This window comes from Neoarius graeffei, chromosome 23 (genome assembly GCF_027579695.1).
Source record: "Neoarius graeffei isolate fNeoGra1 chromosome 23, fNeoGra1.pri, whole genome shotgun sequence".
Lineage (NCBI taxonomy): Eukaryota > Metazoa > Chordata > Actinopteri > Siluriformes > Ariidae > Neoarius > Neoarius graeffei.
The window spans coordinates 38,146,867-38,174,038 of record NC_083591.1 but is presented as its reverse complement, the minus strand read 5'-3'; the positions used below and the strand labels follow the sequence as shown (position 1 = coordinate 38,174,038).

The following is a 27,172-nucleotide window of genomic DNA, read 5'->3' as shown; positions in this document are numbered from 1 at the left end:
AGGGATAGTATGGTTTTTAAAAGGATGCACTAACTGTAGTATTACCATGCTTTCGTCCAACAGTCAATGCTGTAGAGAAGGATCTCGATTAACAGCCCAGATACATTAACATTTACTTAGAACCTACAAATTTAAGTGAACATTGAGGTAAAATGCGCCATGGTTTTCATGGTTACCCAAAAAACCATGCATAACTATAAACCATGGTTAGTTTTCATAGTAAAACCATGGTTAATTTTCGTAAGGGTATTTCCCACCATAAGTTGTAAAATGAATAGAAAATATAGTCGAGACATTTTTCTGGCCATTTTGAGCATTTAATCGACCCCACAAATGTGATGCTCCAGAAACTCAATCTGCTCAAAGGAAGGTCAGTTTTATAGCTTCTCTAAAGAGCTCAACTGTTTTCAGCTGTGCTAACATGATTGTACAAGGGTTTTCTAATCATCCATTAGCCTTCTGAGGCAATGAGCAAACACATTGTACCATTAGAACACTGGAGTGATATACTAAGTAACTTTAAAAACGCACAATGGAATTCAACACGATATCACTTTAGATCCATGCATATATTTGAAATTTATGTTATTGTATGTAATGCACACGCATGTTGAAACATCGATAAAGGACATTTATTGTCAAACTCAAGAATTAATTCACAATAAAAAAATTCAAAGTGACAGTTGGTCCATGTTCGGACCGTCATGCTGGAGATTCTGGGTCTGTGTCGTCCAGGGGTCTCAGCAGCAGTGACTGAGGGTGTCAGGAATCTGTCACGGAGGTGAGCTAGCCTGATGTGCTGATCCTGAACTGGCGTCGTGACTCGAGGCTGACCAGGGCGTGGACGATCCCTGGTGCTCCCTGTCTGTCTGTAACGCTGACTCAAACAGGAAATGGTCGAATGATGAACACCGAAATGCCGGGCGACCTCTGTCTGTGTACTTCCGGCACGCAACATCCCGATGGCCTGTTCACGTTGATTTTGGCTTAGGCGTGGCATCTTCAATAATGACAATTTTCCCATCATTTCCCCCGGGTATTTATAGGCAAGATTGTGTGTGTACAGTGCATGCAAAATTTGTTTGAAAATTAAAGCCTGTCCATGTCATTGACTAACCGAGTCATATTGTACGTTATTGAGTACAACTCCCTTAAATTCTGATTTGAGCACAGATTTGGAACTTATTCGGGCGGAACGAAGTTATTTTTCCATTGTGATGTATTTCTTTTCTTCTTGAGATAAAAGCACGAATTCAGCAAGTTTTATCAATGTGCGTTTTTAAAGTTACTTAGTGTAGTTGCTGGAAATGGGCCTCTATACACCTATGGAGATATTGCACCAAAAACCAGACATTTGCAGCTAGAATAGTCATTTACCACATTAGCAATGTATAGAGTGGATTTCTGATTAGTTTAAAGTGATCTTCATTGAAAAGAACAGTGCTTTTCTTTCAAAAATAAGGACATTTCAAAGTGACCCCAAACTTTTGAACGGTAGTGTATATAACGCATTTTCATAAAGGCTTATAGTGGAAATGTGTTTCTAAGGCAAACACGAGTTAATGCCCATGCATATATTTCTGGCTAAATCAATATTTTATTTTATTTTTTACTTCTGAAAAAAGTCAAGACGGATAAGAGAAAATATCATACCTTGGAAGAAACAGCCAGTAAGGAAGTGCTTGGCCTGTTTTGGAAGGTTGAAAAACCTCCTTGGTTGCTTCCTCCAGAAGCCTGGTTAAGAAGATTTAATCAGGAATACTGTAAGAAAATCGTTTTGATTTTCTTGGTCACTGTGTAATTTCATGGTGATTAAAATGACCGCCACTGTTGTAAAACAGTCCAAAAATGGTAAAAAGTGCATCCAAACTTTAACAATAATAAACAGAGGTGGACAAAGTACCCAACTTCATTAAGTCAAAGTACAGATCTCACTCGTCAAATGTTAGTCTGATACAAGTGAAAGTTGTCCAGTCAAATTTTTACTTAACTTAAAGTACTAACGTACTTGCTTTTAAAAATACTTAGTGGTGCTAGAAAGTTTGTGAACGCTTTAGAATTTTCCATATTTCTACATAAATAGGACCTAAAATGTCAGATTTTCACAAGTCCTAAAGAGAACCCAGTTAAACAAATGAGACAAAATTATACTCTGTCATTTATTTATTGAGGAAAATGATCCAATATTATATATCTGTGAGTGGCAAAAGTATGTGAACCTCTAGGATTAGCAGTTAATTTGAAGGTGAAATTAGAGTCAGGTGTTTTCAATCAATGGGATGACAATCAGGTGTGAGTGGGCACCCTGTTTTATTTAAAGAACAGGGATCTATCAAAGTCTGATCTTCACAACACATGCTTGTGGAAGTGTATCATGGCACGAACAAAGGAGATTTCTGAGGACCTCAGAAAAAGTGTTGTTGATGCTCATCAGGCTGGAAAAGGTCACAAAGCCATCTCTAAAGAGTTTGGACTCCACCAATCCACAGTCAGACAGATTGTGTACAAATGGAGGAAATTCAAGACCATTGCAACCCTCTCCAGGAGTGGTCGACCAACAAAAATCACTCCAATGGAGCACTTGCATGTGACGTCACAGCCGATCCAGATTGTGACAGACACCATCTTGTCGGTCAAACGCCATATTTCCGCCTTCTACTTCTGGTTCTACTTCTGCTTTTACTTCTACCTTTTCTTCTGGAAAACCCTACTATATACAATTCTACTACAATGGCTGCGGCTACAAGCTCTCCCTACCTGTGCACGTTTATGTTTTTTGTGTGTATTTTTGCGTGTTGTTCGTCTGTACCAGACTTCAATATCCACTACAACCGTATGGACTTACTGGACATTGGCTTCCAGCAGAAAATGACGGTTTGTAGCGATTTCCATCGCATGCACAACATTCCGGACGAGATAGCGAGACCAGCGTAGTCTCCGTGGATTGTTATTGGAAGCAAAGCGAAGGAGGCGGCACCGGGAGCGGAAGCAAAAGCGAGGCTGTAGGCAGAGCCGGCCTGTTGACTAAGCTCAGAAAACAGCCACTCAAATCTCCACTGCTAAGCCTCTACCTCTCCAACGACAGATCCATGGTAAACAAGACGGACGATTTGGAATTACAGCTGGAATTACCTTATTCTATTCTATAATCGGCTGGTCAGTGCTATACTCAATACTTAAGTGACTTACCCGTCCAATGAGGATTATTTTCTTGTTTACAAGATGCCACATCTGAGTCGCTGACAAATCCTGAATTTCTGTAAAGATAACTGTCCAGAGATTTATAAGCACGCAGTGCTTCACCACTGAACAGCGAGGGAAAGTTAATCAGGTAATCATACACGTCCGGGTATTCCGCTGGCAGTTCAAAATCCACTGACACGGTCGTGAAAACTACGTCCGGTAAGCCATAAGGGTCACTAATCTGTAGATCGTTTATTTTAGACATATACGGTATCTAGTTATCTGTTCATTAGAAAATGAGCCGTGTAGTCCGTCGGTTGAAATTGATCCATTCTGTACACGAGTGCAGCAGTATTCAGCTGTGTTTTTTACCGACAAGATGGCGGCTGTGTACTTTCCGGTCACGTGACTGCAAGATCTCTATAGCAAGGCGTGTAATAGTCGGCGAGGTCACAAAGGACCCCAGGGTAACTTCTAAGCAACTGGAGGCCTCTCTCACATTGGCTAATGTTCATGAGTCCACCATCAGGAGAACACTGAACAACAATGGTGTGCATGGCAAGGTTGCAAGGAGAAAGCCACTGCTCTCCAAAAAGAACATTGCTGCTCATCTGCAGTTTGCTAAAGATCACGTGGAAAAGTCAGTGGAAAACGTGGAAAAATGTTTAGTGGATGGATGAGTCCAAAATAGAACTTTTTGGTTTAAATGAGAAGCATTATGTTTGGAGAAAGGAAAACTGCATTCCAGCATAAGAACCTTATCCCATCTGTGAAACATGGTGGTGGTAGTATCATGGTTTGGGCCTGTTTTGCTGCATCTGGGCCAGGACGGCTTGCCATCACTGATGGAACAATGAATTCTGAATTATACCAGTGAATTCTAAAGGAAAATGTCAGGACATCTGTCCATGAACTGAATCAAGAGAAGGTGGGTCATGCAGCAAGACAACGACCCTAAGCACGCAAGTCGTTCTACCAAAGAATGGTTAAAGAATGATGTTTTGGAATGACCAAATCAAAGTCCTGACCTTCATCCAATCAAAATGTCGTGGAAGGACCTGAAGTGAGCAGTTCATGTGAGGAAACCCACCAACATCCCAGAGTTGAAGCTGTTCTGTAGGGAGGAATGGGTTAAAGTTCCTCCAAGCCGGTGTGCAGGACTGATCAACAGTTACCGCAAACATTTAGTTGCAGTCATTGCTGCACAAGGGGGTCACACCAGATACTAAAAACAAAGGTTTACAACCCCGATTCCAAAAAAGTTGGGACAAAGTACAAATTGTAAATAAAAACGGAATTCAATAATTTACGAATCTCAAACTGGTATTGTATTCACAATAGAACATAGACAACATATCAAATGTCGAAAGTGAGACATTTTGAAATTTCATGCCAAATATTGGCTCATTTGAAATTTCATGACAGCAACACATCTCAAAGTTGGGACAGGGGCAATAAGAGGCTGGAAAAGTTAAAGGTACAAAAAAGGAACAGCTGGAGGACCAAACTGCAACTCATTAGGTCAATTGGCAATAGGTCATTAACATGACTGGGTATAAAAAGAGCATCTTGGAGTGGCAGCGGCTCTCAGAAGTAAAGATGGGAAGAGGATCACCAATCCCCCTAATTCTGCGCCGACAAATAGTGGAGCAATATCAGAAAGGAGTTCGACAGTGTAAAATTGCAAAGAGTTTGAACATATCATCTACAGTGCATATCATCATCAAAAGATTCAGAGAATCTGGAAGAATCTCTGTGCGTAAGGGTCAAGGCCGGAAAACCATACTGTGTGCCCGTGATCTTCGGGCCCTTAGACGGCACTGCATCACATACAGGCATGCTTCTGTCTTGGAAATCACAAAATGGGCTCAGGAATATTTCCAGAGAACATTATCTGTGAACACAATTCACCGTGCCATCCGCCGTTGCCAGCTAAAACTCTATAGTTCAAAGAAGAAGCCGTATCTAAACATGATCCAGAAGCGCAGACGTCTTCTCTGGGCCAAGGCTCATTTAAAATGGACTGTGGCAAAGTGGAAAACTGTTCTGTGGTCAGACGAATCAAAATTTGAAGTTCTTTATGGAAATCAGGGACGCCGTGTCATTCGGACTAAAGAGGAGAAGGACGACCCAAGTTGTTATCAGCGCTCAGTTCAGAAGCCTGCATCTCTGATGGTATGGGGTTGCATTAGTGCATGTGGCATGGGCAGCTTACACATCTGGAAAGACACCATCAATGCTGAAAGGTATATCCAGGTTCTAGAGCAACATATGCTCCCATCCAGACGACGTCTCTTTCAGGGAAGACCTTGCATTTTCCAACATAATGCCAAACCACATACTGGATCAATTACAGCATCATGGCTGCGTAGAAGAAGGGTCCGGGTACTGAACTGGCCAGCCTGCAGTCCAGATCTTTCACCCATAGAAAACATTTGGCGCATCATAAATCGGAAGATATGGCAAAAAAAGACCTAAGACAGTTGAGCAACTAGAATCCTACATTAGACAAGAATGGATTAACATTCCTATCCCTAAACTTGAGCAACTTGTCTCCTCAGTCCCCAGACGTTTGCAGACTGTTGTAAAGAGAAAAGGGGATGTCTCACAGTGGTAAACATGGCCTTGTCCCAACTTTTTTGAGATGTGTTGTCGTCATGAAATTTAAAATCACCTAATTTTTCTCTTTAAATGATACATTTTCTCAGTTTAAACATTTGATATGCCATCTATGTTCTATTCTGAATAAAATATGGAATTTTGAAACTTCCACATCATTGCATTCCGTTTTTATTTACAATTTGTACTTTGTCCCAACTTTTTTGGAATCGGGGTTGTACATACTTTTGCCACTGACATATGTAATCTTGGATCATTTTCTTCAATAAGTGACCAAGTATAATATTTTTGTCTCATTTGTTTAACTGGGTTCTCTTTATCTACTTTTAGGACTTGTGTGAAAATCAGATGTTTTAGGTCATTTATGCAGAAATATAGAAAATTCTAAAGGGTTCATAAACTTTCAAGCACCACTCTTAAGTATTAAAAGTACATTTTCTGTCAACGTGTCGCTGTATTATTGCCACAACGCTTACAAAACCTAATGCCGTGAAATTCATGGTGTTCATTACACGCTCTCCTTGGTTGTATGTTTGTTCTAGAACCGTCTTCCTCATGAGAAGACTCGGTGAGCCTTCTTTCGTGTGTTTGATTGAGGGGAAAACATACTGTATGGATTTCATAAATGTTTATCCTGGAGGGTTAATGCGCCCGTATCTGTGACCCTGACAGAATGTAAGAGAGAGCACACCGGTCTGGTCATGTGCTGACAAGTGATCAACAGCTGCCACAAAATCCCAGAGTCATGTTAAACATGGCTGCTGCTCAGCTCAGCCAAGTGACTGTGACTGATCCTCTAAAGTCATGCGCTGTGAAAACTAAGGCCAACACCATCTTCTCCCACCCCCAAGTATAACTTGTGATCCATCAAAACGCGTGTGTGTGTTTTTTTTTTTAAATTATAGAAAGAGAGGATCTACAAAACCAAAATGTATTAAGAATTGTGATCGAGGTCCTCATTTGAGTGGGAATAGAAAATGTGCTCCTAGCGATCCTGCATGACGAGGCCTGGTAGACAGCTGATTCCATATCTCTCTCTCTCTCTCTCTACTCCTTTGGCTATTTATGGCAGATTCCCCTCTCACTGTGTTCTTCTCTTAGGCCCATACATGGAGCCTGCTGGGTTCGGTTATCTCTCCTGCCTGTCACTCTTGCCTGTTCCCGCCTCTGTCTCTTGGTTGTAGTTTGATGTGTCGTTCTAGAAACTCCAGTCCTGTTAGCTGAGGCAGAAATTCAGAAACTTCCCACCTGCAGCTTTTCCCACTTCGACAGGAACTCTTCACCTGCGTCGTGACAATCTGAAAAACTTCATTCCGGAATATTTCTGAAGATCTCTCTGGAATTTTATCTTCTTATACAGACTTTTTTTTTTCTCCCCTTCCTTATTACACCCTGTTTCTTAACATTCCTAATTACTGATCACTGAGCTCTGTGTAATGATGTAAATTCATGTCTGTGTGCTGGACTGACAGGAAGAGTGGTTATTTTGGACCGGATACCAGAGCCCACACCAACACAGGTGTCTTTCTTTTCCTCTAGGCATGTTTACTAGGTTTTATGCATGTCGGGTACATGCATGGTGTCGGCATTTAAAAGCAAACAGTGTTGCCGTGCTATTTACCGTGTTGGATGTATAGGAGTGAGAAACGTTATCTACAGTAGCATAATGTAACGCATGCATCAATTCTTTTAGCCTTTTTGATCTTTGCTTAAAAAAAAATGAAGCGGATACAGCTTTGTACGAGAGAACGTTATCTACAGGAACATCTAATGTTCCTGTTTGTACGTTATCTACACGTTTGTACGTTATCTACAGGAACATCTAATGTAACACATGCATCAATTCTTTTAGCCTTTTTGATCTTTGCTAAAAAAAAAATGAAGCGGATACAGCTTTGTACGAGAGAAGCTAAACACGAATTTAAAAAAAAAAGTGAAGCTTTTATCAAAACATAAACAAAGAGCATTATTATCCAAATAGCTAATTGTAGCAATTAGTCTTCATTTTATCCAGACTAATAGTTAACAGGCTCTATACGTGTAATTTTTTAACTTATTTTAGCTCAAAGTGAAAGCTATAGCTATAGACATTTGATGTTTAGGCTATAGGAAAAGCTGTTGTGGATGTATCAGAATTTAAGACCGAAACGGTTTCGTTTGCATGGATAGTTAGGACATGTTGCCTGGCTAACTGAGAAGACTAAAACGGTTAGCAGTAAATCTGTTTAGATGATGGTGTCTCAATGACCTGTTTGCTCTGCTCTCTAGTTTCCATTTCACAAATTCATAGGTTGGAACTCTGTGTTCCTTTTGAACCCATGATGATCTCTGTATTCAGCTGTCACGGGCAGCAGTGTAACTGGAAGTAGTTGGCGAGAGTTGCTGTTTTGTTCGCATGTCCATGCTTGGCATCCTTGCTGCGTTGATGTTTGGCATACCTTTTAAAGAGCGCCACTGCAAGTCAGCAGACCAATAATTGCTTGTATAGATGATTAAAAGGCAGACTTGATCAATTTTGTGGTTTCTGAGGGGAGATCTCATCTCATTATCTCTAGCCTCTTTATCCTGTTCTACAGGGTCGCAGGCAAGCTGGAGCCTATCCCAGCTGACTACGGGCGAAAGGCGGGGTACACCCTGGACAAGTCGCCAGGTCATCACAGGGCTCTGAGGGGAGATATACACACACATTTGATATAATTTGAGATGTAAATATCCCAGAAACTACAGTGGATATACTGTGTACACGCCCTATTAAAATGATAGGTTTTTCTGATGTAAAAAAAAAAAAAACCAGAAGACGATAAATAATTTCAAAACTTTTCCCACCTTTAATGTGGCCTGTAACCTGTATAGTTCAACTGAAAAACAAATTTGTTAGGAGGGGAAAAATATAAAAAATGTACAATAAGCTGGTTGCATAAGTGTGCACACCCTTATACGAATACTTTGTTGAAGCACCTTTTGATTTAATTACAGCATTCAGTCTTTTTGGGTTCACGCCTGCCATCAACTAAAATGACTCTGATTAACCCCAAATAAAGTTCAGACATTTACTCAGTTGCTCCTCCAGCAAAAGCCAGGGTTCACAGAGAGCTTACAAAGCATCACAGGGATCTCATTGTTGAAAGGTGTCAGTCAGGAGAAGGGGACAAAAACATTTCCACAGTATTAGATATACCATGGAGCACAGTGAGGACAGTCATCAAGAAGTGGAGAAAATATGGGACAACAGTGGCATTACCGAGAACTGGATGTCCCTTCAAAATTGATGAAAAGACAAGAAGCAAACTGGTCAGGGAGGCTGCCAAGAGGCCGACAGCAACACTGAAGGAGCTGCAGGAATTTCTGGCAAGTACTGGTTGTGTACTACATGTATACTACAGTGTTCTCCATATGTCTGGACTATGAGGTAGGGTGAAAAAAAAACATCCAGGTCTGGCTAAATTTTGCAAAAAAAAAAAAAGCATCAGCTCCCAAAAGCATGTGGGAAAATGTGTTATGGTCTGATGAAACCAAGGTTGAACTTTTTGGCCACAATTCCAAAAGGTATGTTTGGCACAACAACAACACTGCGCATCACCAAAAGAACCCCATACCCACGGTGAAGCATGGTGGTGGCAGCATCGTGTTTTGGGGTTGTTTTTCTTCAGCTGGAACAGAGGCTTTCGTCAAGGTGGAGGGAATTATGAACTTCTAAATACCAGTCAATTTTGGTCCAAAACCTTCAGGTGTCTGCCAGAAAGCTGAAGATAAGAGGCATTTCATCTTTCAGCACTACAATGACCCCAAAAAAGTTTTGAAATGGCCCAGCCAGAGCCCAGACCTAAATCCAATTGAAAATATGTAGGTTGACCTGAAAAGGGCTGAGCACAAGAGCTGCCCTCGCAATCTGACAGATTTGGAGTGTTTTTGCAAGGAAGAGTGGGCAAATATTGCCAAATCTAGATGTGGCAGGCTGATAGACTCCGACCCAAAAAGACTGAATGCTGTAATTAAATCAAAAGGTGCTTCAACAAAGTATTAGTTTAAGGGTGTGCACACTTATGCAACCAGCTTATTGTATGTTTTTTATTCTTTGTTTTTCCCCTGAAATCTGTTTTTCCATTGAATTGTACAGGTTGTAGGTCCCATTAAAGGTGGGGAAAAGTTTTGAAATTATATATATATATATATATATATATATATATATATATATATATATATATATAAAAATTTAAGGATGTGTATACTTTTTATATCCATTGTTACATAGTCTAGACAAATGAAACTGAACAGGCTTAATGTTGAGCAGTATAAGATTTATTCCTCAAAATTTGAACAAGAAATTCAAAGGTATGTGGATTCCATGAACGATTTCACAAATTTTCAATATTCACGCCACCTGAGAGATGGCACACATCAAGTCGGTAGTCCAGTTCCTGCCAAACACGCTGCAGCATGTCTATGGTAAGTCTTTTCTGGTAACGGTGCATATTTAGAGAATTCTCTTGTAAATGCATGCTGCACAGTCTTGTTCGAGCGTACTGTAACACACACCTTTTCCAGTGAATGCCAATTTCTATACCTAAAAAGATGACCAAAAATGTGAAACACAAAATTTTGACCCGTTTCTACACATGCTGTTAAAATTTGAGGTCAATTGAACAAGAATTGGCAAAATTATTAGATTGTGAAATGATAGCAGTTTTTTTTTTTAAACACCCTGTATATTGAGAAAAGGAAGTTAAAATTCTTGTCACATACAGTGGTGCTTGAAAAGTTTGTGAGCCCTTTAGAATTTTCGATATTTCTGCATAAATATGACGTAAAACATCAGATTTTCACACAAGACCTAAAAGTAGATAAAGAGAACCCAGTTAAATAAATGAGACAAAATATTATACTCGGTCATTTATTGAGGAAAATGATCCAATATTACATACGTCAGTGGCAAAAGTATGTGAACCTTTGCTTTCAGTATCTGGTGTGACCCCCTTGTGCAGCAATAACTGCAGCTAAACGTTTGCGGTAACTGTTGATCAGTCCTGCACACCGGCTTGGAGGAATTTTAGCCCATTCCTCCATACAGAACAGCTTCATCTCTGGGATGTTGGTGGGTTTCCTCACATGAACTGCTCGCTTCAGGTCCTTCCACAACATTTCGGTTGTATTAAGGTCAGGACTTTGACTTGGCCATTCCAAAACATTAACTTTATTCTTCTTTAACCATTCTTTGGTAGAACGACTTGTGTGCTTAGGGTCGTTGTCTTGCTGCATGACCCACCTTCTCTTGAGATTCAGTTCATGGACAGATGTCCTGACATTTTCCTTTAGAATTCGCTGGTTTAATTCAGAATTCATTGTTCCATCAATGATGGCAAGCCGTCCTAGCCCAGATGCAGCAAAACGGGCCCAAACCATGATACTACCACCACCATGTTTCACAGATGGAATAAGGTTCTTATGCTGGAATGCACTGTTTTCCTTTCTCCAAACATAACGCTTCTCATTTAAACCAAAAAGTTCTATTTTGGTCTCATCCGTCCACAAAACATTTTTCCAATAGCCTTCTGACTTGTCCACGTGATCTTTAGCAAACTGCAGATGAGCAGCAATGTTCTTTTTGGAGAGCAGTGGCTTTCTCCTTGCAACCCTGCCATGCACACCATTGTTGTTCAGTGTTCTCCTGATGGTGGACTCGTGAACATTAGCCAATGTGAGAGAGGCCTTCAGTTGCTTAGAAGTTACTCTGGGCTCCTTTGTGACCTCGCTGACTATTACACGCCTTGCTCTTTGTTGGTCGACCACTCCTGGGGAGGGTAACAATGGTCTTGAATTTCCTCCATTTGTACACAATCTGTCTGACTGTGGATTGGTGGAGTCCAAACTCTTTAGAGATGGTTTTGTAACCTTTTCCAGCCTGATGAGCATCAACGCTTTTTCTGAGGTCCTCAGAAATCTCCTTTGTTCATGCCATGATACACTTCCACAAACATGTGTTGTGAAGATCAGACTTTGATAGATCCCTGTTCTTTAAATAAAACAGGGTGCCCACTCACACCTGATGTCAATCAACGGGATGGCAGACACCTGGCTCTAATTTCACCTTTGAATTAACTGCTAATCCTAGAGGTTCACATACTTTTGCCACTCACAGATATGTAATACTGGATCATTTTCCTCAATAAATAAATGACCAAGGATAATATTTTTGTCTCATTTGTTTAACTGGGTTCTCTTTATCTACTTTTAGGACTTGTGTGAAAATCTGATGTTTTAGGTCATATTTATGCAGAAATATAGAAAATTCTAAAGGGTTCACAAACTTTCAAGCACCACTGTACATGAACTTGAGCTTTTTGGATGCTTTACAACTTTTTGCTGAAATCAAACAAACTTTCTCTCAGAAGCTGGAGGAAGTTCATCAGTTTTTATGCTTTTCACGCTACCTCTGACTGGATGCATGTGTGTCGGTCATCACACGGCCAAATGTTTCACATTTTTTGCATGCATCTCAACCACAAATCGTTTTTTTTTTTCAAAATAAAGTGTAGTTAGATTCAAAAATAAAAATGATGGGGAAATAATTACTGAATAATTCATGCACTTCTGTTGACAATTTGTTTAATCTTGGGTCATTAAAAATTGAAAGACTTTGCCCATGATCAGTGTGTGTAAGTAAATTGATATGAATCCAAACATTTGGGCACACATTTGTTCAGGATTTTCTGTATTTTGACACTTTTCTACATTGTAGAACAATATTGAAGATATGAAAACACATGGAATTGTGGTAAACATGGTGTTTTTTAAAAAAACAAACCCCAAACCCCACATTTTAGATTCTTCAAAGTAGCTTGCATTTACCTTGATGCTTTGCACACTATTGGCATTATCTAAACCAGCTTCATGAGGTAGTCACCTGGAATGGTTTTCAATTAACAGGTGTCTTGTTAAAAGTTAATTGGTGCAATTTCTTGCCTTTTTAATGCGTTTGAGACCAAATAGTCAATAATTAAAAATACAGTAAAAGCCCTCTTCCACAACTGTAGTAATCCAAGTTATGTGAAGAACCGCTCAACTGAGTAAAGAGAAACTGTCAATCATACTTTCAGACATGAAGTGTCTTTTAATTAATAGCAAGAAGACAGTCATCTATATCCCCAGCCCTATATACCAAGTTTCAAGATATTTGTCACATTTTTCAAGTTCTGCTGCAGGAAACCAACCCTACCTCTTTACATTGACCTCAGCAGCCCATGGCATAAACCCACTGCACCTTTGGTCCAGGTGAGCTAAAAATTAAAATTTCTCACATCTTTTAGTACCAAAAGGCACATATACATGCCTTAATCAACACATATACCAACTTTGAAGACCGTACCACTCATAGTTTTCAAGTTCTGCTCTGGAAACAAAGACTAACCTGAGCGACTAAGTCTGAAATTGTTTCCATGGAAACATGAAAATTTCTTTAAATTTCTTAGTATGAAAAGGCACATCTACATCACCTTGTTAACATGTATACCAAGTTTCAAATCCATATCCTGAATAGTTTTGGATATATGCTCCGGAAACAAACACTGCTCTTAGAAACGAAGTCAAAATCCCCCCCCCCCCCCCCCCCCCCCCCCCCCAAAAAAAAAAAAAAAATCCAAAATGGCAAAAGGCACCAGATCACATGCTGCTTGATATTTATACAAAGTTTCATGAGGGTATCTTCAGTAGTTTTAAAGATATGGCCCAGAAACTAAAACGTGACTGGACAGATGGAGGGAACCAGTTTCTACAGTATATCCCCCACCAAACTTCGTTTGGGCGAGGGATAATAAAAATAAAGAAAAAATATGAATGAGTGACATGGAAAAGCCCCCATTAGTTAGATGGATGGATACTTTATTCATCCTGAAGGAAATTAAGACATCCAGTAGCTTATATGACGCACACAAATGCCAAAAACAAACAAAAAAAATTTACAGAAGGCAACTGCGAGATGATCAGATTCTAAGCGGTATGCGTAGTGGAAGTGGTTCAGTAGGATGCTATGGTAGAATAGAATGTAAACAGTACAGGCCCGTTTCAAGCTATTTGGGGGCCCTAGGCAAAGGGGGATCTGGGGCCCATAATTATCCCCCCCCTCAATGAAAGGCCTTATGGCCGCCTACCCACTGAAGACTTAATAAACATCACACATATTGTAATCATTCTTACGATTTTTACTTAATAAATGAACTCTACATTATTATAAATAATTATCAAACCCAAACACAAGAATAGACAAAATATACACACACACTTTTTTATATATATATATATATATATATATATATATATATATATATATATATATATTAGTGCTGTCAAAAATGTCGCGTTATTAACGCGTTAACTTGACTCAATTTTAACGGCGATAATTTTTTTTATCGTGAGATTAACGCTCTGTGACATGATGCCACGCCCCGCACAGCCAGAGTCCTCTGCCCTCCCCCGAAGAGCCACGGTGCTTGGCTTAGGTTTCGTTTTCCCATCAGCGGCTCCAGCCCCACTTTGCAGTGGCTGTGACAAGACGTGTTATGCTCTGCAATAAAAAAAAAACAAAAACATTGGTACAACCAGTGTTCGAACTATGCTGATATTTTCGGGGGGGTCCCTTTTTTTCCCTGGGGGGGGGGGTGGTGCTTGCGCTTGTCTCAGAGCGCGGATCTCCATCGCGCGCTCACTTCGGATATGCAAATGCTTCCCGTTACACACGATTGCTATGTCAATAAACATCATTTTGCCAGTATTTTAGAGACCCCCCAACATTTCCCAAATCATGTTTTCAAGGGATCTCATGTCTGTTTCAGGGGATCTCGGATCCCCCGAGTACCCCCGTAGTTCGAACGGTGAGCAAGCCCATTCACTTTTTTATGCTGATAAGAGAATTACAATGGTTTTTCATGTGACAAAAATGTGCGATTAAATTGCGATTAATCGAGTTAACTATGACAGTCGCGACATTAATCGCGATTAAATATTTTAATCGCTTGACAGCACTAATATATATATATATATATATATATATATATATATATATATATATATATTAGTGCTGTCAAAGTTAACGCGATCTCAATTTAACGCGATTAAAAAAAATAGTGCCGTTAACGCAAATTCTAATTTGGCCCTGCGAGTCACCCGCAGTTCCTGTTGAGGCTTGTCGCGCGCTGCTTCAATAAGAGTACGTGTGAGTGATGGAGAAAGGCACAGACATATAAACATCCTCGCCGCCATATTGGATGGGGCAAAGTGGAGATTCTTCAACCGTCTCTGGTATAGCGTCTAGACAGTAGCCGAGAATAAAGATGCCTCATTCATGTGCTGCGTTTAACTGTACCAACAGGTTTACCGTCCAAACGAGATCACATGGGATTACCTTTCACAGGTGAGACTGGAAAAATACTTTTCAATACTGTTCCTTCAGTCTTCAGTTTCCCAGCTCATCTCCACCGGGGAGGTGTAGAGTTATACGCAGTGAGCATTAGATAATACAGTGCCACACTATGATGAACGTATGATGAATGTTTTTATTTTTATCTGTTTTTTTCTTTTTATGGCAAATACTTCTCTTCAAAAGAAACTAATGATGAGTAAAATAAAAATTTTTTTATTTTCACAGTGATATGCACTTTATTTTTCATCCCTTGGTTTTCTCATCTAATATGGAAGTTATGGATGTCAGTGGCTGTGACAAGACGTGTTATGCTCTGCAATAAAAAAAAAAAAAACATTGGTACAAAGCAAGCCCATTCACTTTTTTATGCTGATCAGAGAATTACAATGGTTTTTCATGGGACAAAAATGTGCGATTAAATTGCGATTAATCGCGAGTTAACTATGACAGTCGCGACATTAATCGCGATTAAATATTTTAATCGCTTGACAGCACTAATATATAAATCAAATATGAAAATAAGACAAAGTAATATAAAATGTGCAAATAACACAACACTAAATATTTACAGTATATACACAAGTAGAAATAACTTCAAATGGTGATTAAATGATTACAAACATGAATAAGAATCTTAATAAGAACCAGCACACACAGAAAAGTGCAAAAGGTATAGAAAAACACACAAAAATGTAAGAATACACAACTAGAATCATGGGCAAAATCTGACTTGAGCTGCGGCGATATTACACCAATATGCCCCATTCCCAACGTTATAGTCCCAAACTAACTCTGACATTTTGATAAACACAATAAGTTAATCTGGGAGAAGTTGACAGTCTTTCACCTATTTGTGTGGCACATATTAGAATTTTTAGCCAGTCCTTGCAAGTTTGTAAGCCTGTTGTGCATGACAACATTTACATCACTGTTATAAACACTGTCTACAAGATAACTACCATTAACGTAAGCTAGCTACCAAATTTGCTTTTCGACCCGCTTGGTATTAATGAGTGTGTACATCCTCACTTACCAGTGTCTTGTTTTTTTCTGTCTTCCTCTTCCCTTTTCTTCTTTCTCTTCTGGCTCCCTGAGGGGTAATTTCGCTTCATATTTGATTTTTTTTTGCCGCGGAGCTCTGCAACCACTTGACTGGACGGAGATGGGCATTGAGGGGTTGACAACAGACTGTCATTGCACTTTTCAGTATTGAAACAGAAAATAGAATTTTCTATTTGTTTCTGAAAAAATGTCAGAAACAGTAATAGAAATGTCAAGTCAAGTCAACTTTATTGTCAGATATGCTATACATGCTCGACATACAGCACAGATGAAATTTCAGTCCTCTCTGACCCACGGTGCAAACAAGCAATGCAATAAATAAAAATAGAATAATTGAAAAAACAAACAATATAAACAGTATAAACTCTCTAGATAGGAACTAGACATAGACTAAACACTCAATGTACAGTATAAACACTAGATAAGAACTGACATGGACTAAACACTCAGACAATATAAACAGTGTAAATGTTCTATAGTTATAGCAATAGAAACTATCTATACAAACCCTTAAATATTAAATTTACGCCCTCTACTGTCTAAAACCACGACTGTCATTGCAGTTGGGCTTTCAGTTGTTTCTCTGGCCTGTTCTGTCTTCTGGCAGATGATTAAACAAAATCTTTAATGGGGGGGGACAAAAAAACAATATTCCATGTTCTAGAGAGATGTATGAGCATCTCCCACTGTCAGGTATGATGTGCTGCTTGAGCTAGACATTCCCTGTGTCTGAAATCACTCACTATATAGTAAGGTCACCATTTTGTAGTGCTGTCCGAACATGGGCGTCGCCACCGTTGAATGTGAAGGGGACTGATAAAATACAAGAATAAAAGTGACCGTGCAGAGCGAGGAATTAATCAAAAGGCTCAAATTTGTTTTAATAAAAGGCAGCGATGAAGAAAGTATTCAGCCTTGATTTGAAAGAACTGAAAGATGCAGCAGACAAAGTACTTTGTATTTATTAATGTGGGAAATGCACTCAGTATAAAATGGATTTATCACAAAAATGCATGTTGTTTACCAGCTGGGAGGTCCGTATGGTGAAATACCGTGACCGGGGTCTTGAAAGTACTGACCAAGGCCTTCTGGGCCGAGGTCACGGTATTTCACCATACGGACGGACCTTAAGCTGGTAAATATTTGTTTTCTTTACCAAATTCTAACAGAAAACGAGAGCGGCCGAAAGGGAAAACCGAGCCGAGGCGCCATTTTGAATCCTCATTCACGGCTGTAATGCAAATTGCTTCCTCCTCGGTATACAAGTGCACTTCCATAGCAGGAAATGAACTACATTTTGCCGCCTATGTAGTCTCTTATTTATGGGTTGTTTTACAATCAGGGTACGCAAGTTAAAAATCACATTTAACACTTATTATCTTCAATATCAAAAGGCTTGACTAAATAAACTTGGTTGTTTATTGTAGCCCTGTGATAGCTCTATTTACCATGCAAAAAAAAAAAATTGGTGATAACGTTATTTTTGGTGAATGTATGGCAATGTATGTCATATTTAGCAAAATTACTCACGTCATTTAGAAAAAGTGCTTTTTTGACCACAGGTAGCTCCAGAAGGGATGCACTTAAATCATTCTTTATACCATAAAACACATATTTGGTTCCATATCATTGGAAACACAGTTAAGTTTAAATGTTGAATGCCAGTAAGTTTTCAGGCTATTTTGATCAAATTAGTATGTAATTGTGTCAAAAAAATGTCCTCTCCGAGACAGCTAATTTTTCAATATAAAATAACATATCTAAAATGATTTTCATCCTAAAATGTGGTCAAGATATTGGGACATAAATATTAGAGACAACTAACACAAAGCTTACAGCCTTAGATTTAAAAGCACTATGGAAGTAGTGGATTCTGAATTGTCAAAAAAAAAAAAACATCCTCTCCAAGAATCACTTCATTTGTTTCTCCCAGCCCTGCTTAAAGCTACACTTAATCTTTATCTTATAGCAGATTACACAAAACTACCATACACGTATGCCAAAAAATTACCTGGAATCTGTTCTTTAACGTGTCCTTCACTTAAAAACTGGTACAAGAACCAGTTTGAATCAATTTGAATTTTGGACCCCTGTGACACAAACTTTGTACCCTGATTTGTAAAACAACCCATATACAAAATTGAGTCATTCAGGATTCAGCCATGTTTTTGCTCGGCGTTAGCAACAGTTACAGGTTTTTATCTTTCTCCTGAAATGTTTGCTTTTATTTCTTCTTCCTCAGGGTAGTAAAACTCGCTTTCGCTGTGAACAGTCGTTATCGCTATCCATGCTGTAAAATTAATGCTATTCTCCTGAGAAATGCGAAAATAAATGTTGACAAAAATTGCTACTGTTTGTTGTGAGTGAGCGGGTCGCCAGAGGTCTGTATCCGGGGTCTGTACCGTAGGATACGGACCCGCTTGCCAGCCAGTCAGAGCGCAGGATTTGATGGAAACCGGACCGCGAAAAAAATAAATTCATGTATTTATTAGTTTGAAAACCCACCAGCTGACTGATCTGGCACGTTTTAATTGTGCGACAGTAATGACGTAAATCATGGTGCGGCGGAGTAGTGTCAAGTGCTTTTTTTGTTTTACCAATGAGCTCATGATGTCCTCTATACAGAATTCCCTCAATAGGGAGTAGCGAATGAGTGAGACTTTGGATACAGCCATGGTCTCTTCATGATAACGAATCTATTTTGTTCAATGATGCAGCTCATGTTGTAGGATACTGTTAACACCGAGGCTCCGAAATATGAAATTTAAGCATTAACCCTGACCTGAAGCCCTTGTTTGATGCCAGTCATAACTAAAAATGCAAAACGTAAAATGGCACCACATAAGGAATGTGGGGCGGCACGGTGGTGTCGTGGTTAGCGCTGTCGCCTCACAGCAAGAAGGTCCTGGGTTCGAGCCCCGTGGCCGGCGAGGGCCTTTCTGTGCGGAGTTTGCATGTTCTCCCCGTGTCCGCGTGGGTTTCCTCCGGGTGCTCCGGTTTCCCCCACAGTCCAAAGACATGCAGGTTAGGTTAACTGGTGACTCTAAATTGACCGTAGGTGTGAATGTGAGTGTGAATGGTTGTCTGTGTCTATGTGTCAGCCCTGTGATGACCTGGCGACTTGTCCAGGGTGTACCCCGCCTTTCGCCCGTAGTCAGCTGGGATAGGCTCCAGCTTGCCTGCGACCCTGTAGAAGGATAAAGCGGCTAGAGATAATGAGATGAGATAAGGAATGTGAAATTAAAATACAAGAAGCTACTGTTATTCGTGTGTATGTAAGACTTGGTGTTTACAAACTGTTGCCAGTGAGTGGTGTGCAGTCGTAGCCTTGGCCCTTGAACTTTTAGGACCCAAGTTAAATCAAGCACAGCGACATCGAATGGAACAGTTAAAGCATCATATTGATGCAGTAGACTTAATTAAAACTGTAGTAAATTCAGAAATGACTCTGTTCACTCGAGTTGCACACAAGCTCTGTTAACACAATTCACACTTTTTCACGATACAGTATAAGTTTTAGATGTTATTTATAACGATATAATTTACTGTCGCCTAGATGAGGATCGGTTCTCTTGAGGCTGGTTCCTTTCATGGTTTCTTCTTGATGTGGCAAGGAAAACTCCATGACGACAATTGTCTGCCTTGCTCATTAGGGATAAACTTATGGATACAGGAATTTGTATAGCTTTGCAAGACTGCTTTGTGACCTTGTTCATGCGTAAAAGTGTGATTTAAAGAGACGTGAATTGAACAGTGGCGTGCTTTTAAGTCACTTGAGCATATGCACTAATGACTGTGTAGTTCTGTGAGTGAAGGGTTCGTGATGTTGGGTTATCGTGAGTGTATGTGAGAACCCACTTATGCGTGAACAACATCTCCATCTTCTGTGTGCCTTTTTGTGTGTGGCCTTTGGCAGGCACCAGTACTGCAGCTGTTGAGTTGGTGGCACCTGCCTGCTTTGTCAAATAAACTGTCATGTATATATGGCCCTAGTTAACCCTTGAGTTCAGTCTTCTCCTTTCATTACCAATTGCATTTGCAACCGAAGCCATTGTCAAGATATAACCGTCAAAGGTTTGGACACCTAATTCAATGGGTTTTTTTTTCTTTAATTTTTATTAAGATGTTTCATGTCTTAAAGTAATGATGGACTGTTTCTTTTTACTTAGTTGAGCAGTTCTTGGCATAATATGACGACTGCAGCTATGGAATAGGGCTGTTTACTGTTATGATTTCCCATCATAGGGGGCAAATGGGGGCCAACATAGCCACTGGATGCTGGTATGGGTGAGCTCCATACTGGATCTAAAAAATCCACTGAGTGGGTGCAGACCTCCGATATAAAACCTACGACCCGACGACCTCGCTGTCACCATTCCAGCTTGCTAGGCCATAGCAGATGAACCCTGAGTGTAAAGGTGGGGCCAGTTCTGTACACACTGTACTTCACCTACAAAACTCCATTGCGCAGGCCGAAGGATGTCCACCCACCACCAGCTCTTCCAGGGCTGTTTCCTTCTTTGAGAACACCCGTAGGGCCCCCCTTGAAGAAAACGACAGAGGAGGAAGAATCGTGCAGATGTGACACCTAACCCCGATCAGACCTACACTTGCTGCCACTACAATCGCACCTGCCGATCCATGTCGGCCACGAGCGTGCCTACAGTCGACGTGGACCATCACCACCTTCATCTTTGTTCGCCAAGCCAGAGAGAGATGATTTCCCACTTGCTGTTTGATCTCAAATGCCATTAAGAAGGCAAGAATTGCACTAATTAACTTTTGACGAGGCACACCCGTTAATTGAAAAGCATTCCAGATGACTACCTCATGAAGCCGATTAAGACAATGCCAATAGTGTACAAAGCGTCAAGGCTGGCTATTCTGAAGAATCTAAAATATGAAACATTGTTTTTAACACTGTTTACCACACAATCTATTTATTCTATCCACATTCACTGGATATGAGCAATCGTGTGCTCTGGTTGGCTACTCTGCTACGAAGCTATCAGCTTGTATACCGTGAGTAGAGAGAAACAAAATGGCAGAGTGCATAAAGTCTGATATCACCAAATATTTAAAATAATATAGTTGGGGGGGTTCCCCCTAAAGAAGAAAATGGCAGAGCATTTGCTGAACCAACGAAGGACGAAATAAAAACGCTACTTGAAAACAAACCCCCCCCCCCCCCAATACAAAAAAGCAACAAAATATGGAATGAAAGTATTTCATGGTAGAGTTCCCCCCCCCAAAGAATTATAGCATTTTTCACAAATTGCTCCGGTCATTTCGCTAATTTCTTTACATTCTAAGTGGAAATGATTTTGTTGGACATTTTGTACAAAATTTTGATCAAATTTGCCTAAAACTAAAAATGCTTTTTCTCTAAAATCAGTGACTGTGGATAGAATAACAGTTATTCCACTCAATCTCATTGTACATGCTTATAGCCTACTTGGTGCTACATGCTTCATCAGCTATCAGCTCATGTACGACTCTATTTCGTGGAATAACTGTTAAATACTGTCCACTGAGAGGCTTTGGTTGAAATCATGGACTCTCTTAGATGACTGTACAGTACTATTCTCTTGCCCCTTTTCCACCAAAGCAGTTCCAGGGCTGGTTCGGGGCCAGTGCTTAGTTTGGAACCGGGTTTTCTGTTTCCACCGACAAAGAAGTGGCTCTGGGGCCAGAAAAACCGGTTCCAGGCTAGCACCAACTCTCTGCTGGGCCAGAGGAAAGAACCGCTTACGTCAGCGGGGGATGGAGTTGTTAAGACCAATAACAATAACGACCGCGAAAGATCGCCATTTTTAAGCGACGAGAAGCAGCAGCTGTACAAATGCGAAGTAATTATTATTGTTGTTGCTGCTGCTGCTTCTTCCGTGTTGTTTTTGCTTTGATATTCGCGCCAAGGTTTATGCAAACGTAGCACCGTAACTGACGTATACAGTGACGTAATGACGTGGCTTTCCTTAGCACCGCGAGCTATGGAAAAGCAAACTGGTTCTCAGCTGCTCACAAGTTGAACGAGTTGTGAACCAGCACCAGCACTGGAACTGATTTGGTGGAAAAGGGGTATCTGAGAGACACAGTTTAGAAGAAAATAGTGCTACGCCAGTCACCGAGAGAATCCATAATTACTGGTGCCTCTCAGTGCATGGTATATTTGGTTTACATCACTCATTTAAAAAAAAAAAAAAATCCATACTAAGTGTTGATCTTGAATCTCAACATAAACTTGCTGGAGGCAAGCCATGAAGCTTGTAATACTCGAGTCCAGGGCTCGGGCTCGAGTCCGACTCATGCCCCAATTTTAAGGACCTGTGACTTGACTTGGACTTGATCTCAGATTCGTGGATAGGGAGGGAAAGTGAAACACAGCAGATCCTAGCGGTAGCGTTCCTAAGCCGAGAGCCATACTATTAAATCCCATAGACCCGATTTTTAAAAAAATCCACGAAGTTATGACGTGGAACTTGTACACCCCCCAAAAATATGTTGGGATTATCTACTAACTGTGAAAGTATCAGGTGAAATTTCGCTGTCTTTTAAAAGATCAGAATTGCGCCTAACCTGTCAGAAACGGACTACAACCAAAGTGTCTAGTCAGAGTCGCTCATATTACGTCAGCAGTAGACTTGATAAGTTTTGTTCTTCATACTAGCCCTTACGAGTGCTGACAGCTCTCCCTGTGAATAGCGTCAGTTGGCTACATGCACTGATCTGTGATGGTTATCCCCACGAGGGATGCATTTCTTATTGGTACAGAAATACTCCGCCAACCACGCTATACAAATCGTCATGTTGATGTAGGCTACTCGCCGGCCGCTACCTGCTACAGATTTGGAAAGGCGCTAGACTTGCGGTGACGTCACATACGCGACGTCGGGTCCGTGTAGTCTTTGATCAGCTTATTAAAAAACATTCAAAACAATTCAAATCGGTGGAAAAAATAAAATATGATCACCAGGATCGATAGAGCTGCCCGACATGCACAACATATGGAAGCCATTGTCTTACATTTTGGGTTACACTTGAAAGTGAACTTTTTGAAAAGATATTCCCATTCATTTTGCCATAGAGGTTGGAACGCATCCAGTAGGGGGCGATGATTACTTTCCCTCCCTATTAACTGCATTCGGACTCTTAAATTGGAGATGAGACTCGAATTTTTTCTTTATTTTTGTAATGTCATAATTTGGCATAAGATATTTATATCTACATTAATTTTTATACTAATTTTGTGCAAGAGAATGCACATTCACCTGTTCATACGTCATGTTCAAGCGCAAACTGACGCTAATGGCGCTAAAATGCCTGGAGGAGAAGCCCCTAGATTGTCCGCTTTGCTTATACAGACTTCTCATACAGTGGGGTGGGGAAATACACTGCGTGTTCCATATGTAGAAGAACAATTGAGGAAATGACAGGGACAACCTCAAACTTCAATCGTCATTTGGCAAGACCACACCCAGAGAGTGAGACGCTATGTTCATTGCTCTGTTGATAGTGGGGCTTGCTGACCGATGAACTAGCTAGTGTTAACCCTCTCGTTATTTGCCCTGTTGATAGTGGGCGGGCTTGCTGAGCGACAAACAAGCTTTTTATCTGTAGCCTGTAACTAAAATGGGGCAAAACTAAAATTTTGTGAGTTTGTAAGCTATGGTAAAGGACACATACATTTTCACAGTACTCAAAGCTATCAGTTTGTTTTAGTATGTGCGCGTGTCTCATTTGTGTCGGACTCGGATCGATAGTGGACTCGACTCGAAATTTTCTTCAATGACTTGAACGCTGGGGACTTGAGACTGGACTCGTACCCCTTTTCCACCAAATCAGTTCCAGGGCTGGATCGGGGCCGGTGCTGGTTCACAACTCGTTCAACTTGCGAGCCATCTGAGAACCAGTTTGCTTTTCCATAGCTCGCGGTGCTAAGGGAAGCCACGTCAGTTACGTCGCTGTATACGTCAGTTACGTCGCTGTATACGTCAGTTACGTCGTTGTATACGTCAGTTACGTCGGCTACGTTTGCATAAACCTTGGCGCGAATATCGAAGCAAAAACAACACGGAAGAAGCAGCAGCAACAACAATAATAATAATGGATGACTTCGTTTGTACAGTTGCTGCTTCTCGTCGCTTAAAAATGGCGATCTTTCGCGGTCTTATTGTGTTGGTCTTAACAACTCCGCCCCCCCCCCCCCCCCCCCCCCCCCCCCCGCTGACGTAAGCGGTTCTTTCTCTGGCCCAGCAGAGAGTTGGTGCTAGCCTGGAACCGGTTTTTCTGGCCCCAGAGCCAGTTCTTTGTCAGTGGAAACAGAAAACCCGGTTCCAAACTAAGCACTGGCCCCGAACCAGCCCTGGAACTGCTTGGTGGAAAGGGGCATCAGACTTGAGGTTTAGTGACTCGACTACAACACTGGCAGTCATGTTTGTTGTTTACATCGGCGCGACCTTCAACCTGTGCATGTACAATGCTATCACCTGCTCACTAGGCATGATCATGATGTGTAAATCTACCATGCTCACGGAGCCACAGCTGTGACTCAAGTCGGCCATATAACTTGAAATTGTGACTTCAGTTTATGGTATATCCAGGATATACCATGACTGACTCGCACCATATCCTTTCTTTGTTTTAAATGTCACGAGATATATTGCTTAATCAGTGTGGAACCATTTTGTCATGTGAGCCATTCCCTGCACAGGCATTTTGATGATATACAATTCCATGTCATTTCATAGTTTGATGTCTTCAGTATTGTTCAATGTTGAAAATAGTCAAAACACAGAAAAATTTTGATGCCTATGAATAAGGCGTGTCCAAACTGACACCGAGGTTGGACGCAGGCACCTGAACCAGGTGCTTTCTTGGAGTGGTTTACAATTCTGATTATGCTTTGCGGTTGGCAACCATGCGTGAACTAAAATGAGGTTGGATCAGCGTCGTAAGCACTGCTTTGTGAGCAAAGCAAACGCGCATAACTCTCAACCAAGCTAGTTTGACTAGAATTAAATGTAGTCTGCTATGATGGATAGTTTATGTAGTTGTGTTCTTCACTGGATGGGAGCTGTTGAAGCATGTCAGAATCTTTAGCAGTGGTTTAGAACAAATGGCCACTCATCGACGTGATGTTTTTACCCCAAAATGCTATATACATCTACAGTCATGAAACAGTGTAAACTCTTGACTTGAGAAGTATGCACTGGTGAACTAGTTGTGATTATTGGCCTTGTTCGTCAGGCAGGGTTTTGACACGTGGTTTTGGGCTTGGACTTGAAAGAACAGTGCTAAATGACTGGTTTGTTTCACAGTCCGTTTGCATTCTAGTGGCTAGATAAACAGAATGTACCATGCTGTATGCACTCTTTCCTAATAAAGGCAGATGAGTGAGAGCAGAGAAGAGAAAGGAGTCTTCCAGCTCTACCCCTCCTGCCTAGTAGGAATTTAGAACTGGCTTTCAGCAGCAGTTGAATAATGGATGATCTGAGGCGCTTTCATGGTGATTAAAGCAGTTGTACGCAAATATTTGGGCATTCTTAGCCAATTATATATTCATTTTGAGTGAAAGAAGTCAACACAACCTCTGCATTGACCTTTGCTGTGACTGTTAAAGGAGAACTGAAGTCATTTTTAACTTGCTTTATTTCTTAGTGTTATTCAATTATGTTTTCAGTTTTAGTAACCTTATATCATGACTCGTATTGGCAACTAATTGCAATTAAATATTATACTTATCAGCCTATTCGGTTTTTAGCCATGTTGAATTTAGTTAATTTGGTCCACGACAGGCGTCGCTTATCCGCGCGATCTTCACGAGACTTGTGCGAGACTTCGAAACGTGAAGTGTCAGCCAGGTGTCAGTGCCGCCATTTTCAAAACTGTTTTCCAAATGAAGTATTGCACAAAACGAGTTTAAATGACGGCTACTGCCTACTTTTTTCAAACTTTCCTGATTACTCTCAAAACAAACAAAACTTCCGGCTTGATTACGTCAGCATTCGAAAGAGGGCGCACGCGTCTTTTGACAACGTTGGCAGATGTTGGTCACTTTGATTTCCGCTGTACATTTTACTTCCGTCCTACGATGTCTCGCACAGGTCTCGACGAATCCTGTTTACGGCCATCGCTTTGACATATGGACTGATATATTACATAGCATATTTCAAACACTCATAACTTGCTATCGCAGTGACAAAATAGCGATCAAAAATGCATTCCGATATTTAATAAAACGAGAGAAATGGAGTTTTGATGATAAATTTGCCTTCGGTTCTCCTTTAATGTAGTTACTAAATTGTGGCATATGCAAAAGTTTGGAAGTCTTTCCAGCTGTTAAGTCTCAAATGAATTAACTTGTTAGGTCTTAATTCACTCATTTGGACTCCTCCTTAGCAAGGTCCAAAGCAATTCCAATTCCAAAGCAGCATAAATTCTCTGAGTCTTCAAAACTTGTGCTAACACTCAACCTTGGGCTCCTTTAAGCAGCAGACGGAATCTGAAAATGGAAATAATTGATGGGGCAGTTAAGGATAACTAGAACTGTAGAGGACAAGACCAGATCTGGAACAAGAGAACTCTGTACACTGGCCAGATAGATAAAGCAAAATCACCATAAAATAGCAAGAAACTACAGGAAGGTTTAGCTGACCGTGGAATGGTGGTGCGCCATTCTGTTGATTGCACAAACATGATCTGCATGGATGAGTCACAAAGTAAACTTTTTTTTTTTTTTACCTTGTTTTTGAGTAAACCTTAACATGCTGTGGATTGAAGAAGTAAACATGGAGTACTATGGCTAAACGTTTGTGGGCACCTGACCATCAGACCCATATGATTCTTTCCCCAAACTGTTGCTACAAAGTTGAAGCGCAATTGTGTAACTGTCTTTTA

General features: G+C 40.6%; 1 protein-coding gene across 9 annotated transcripts in view; it reads left to right on the top strand.

Annotated features, from left to right (window-relative positions):
* Positions 1-6,991: 6,991 nt before the first annotated feature.
* Positions 6,992-27,172, top strand: part of svilb (supervillin b) — a 138,221-nt gene continuing 118,040 nt past the window's right edge. For all 9 annotated transcript variants that reach the window (XM_060906130.1, XM_060906127.1, XM_060906126.1 and 6 more), the window contains exon 1: positions 6,992-7,321. In XM_060906130.1, coding sequence (XP_060762113.1) covers positions 7,252-7,321 — 70 coding nt within the window. In that variant the 5' untranslated portion in view covers positions 6,992-7,251. The remainder of the gene's footprint in view (positions 7,322-27,172) is intronic.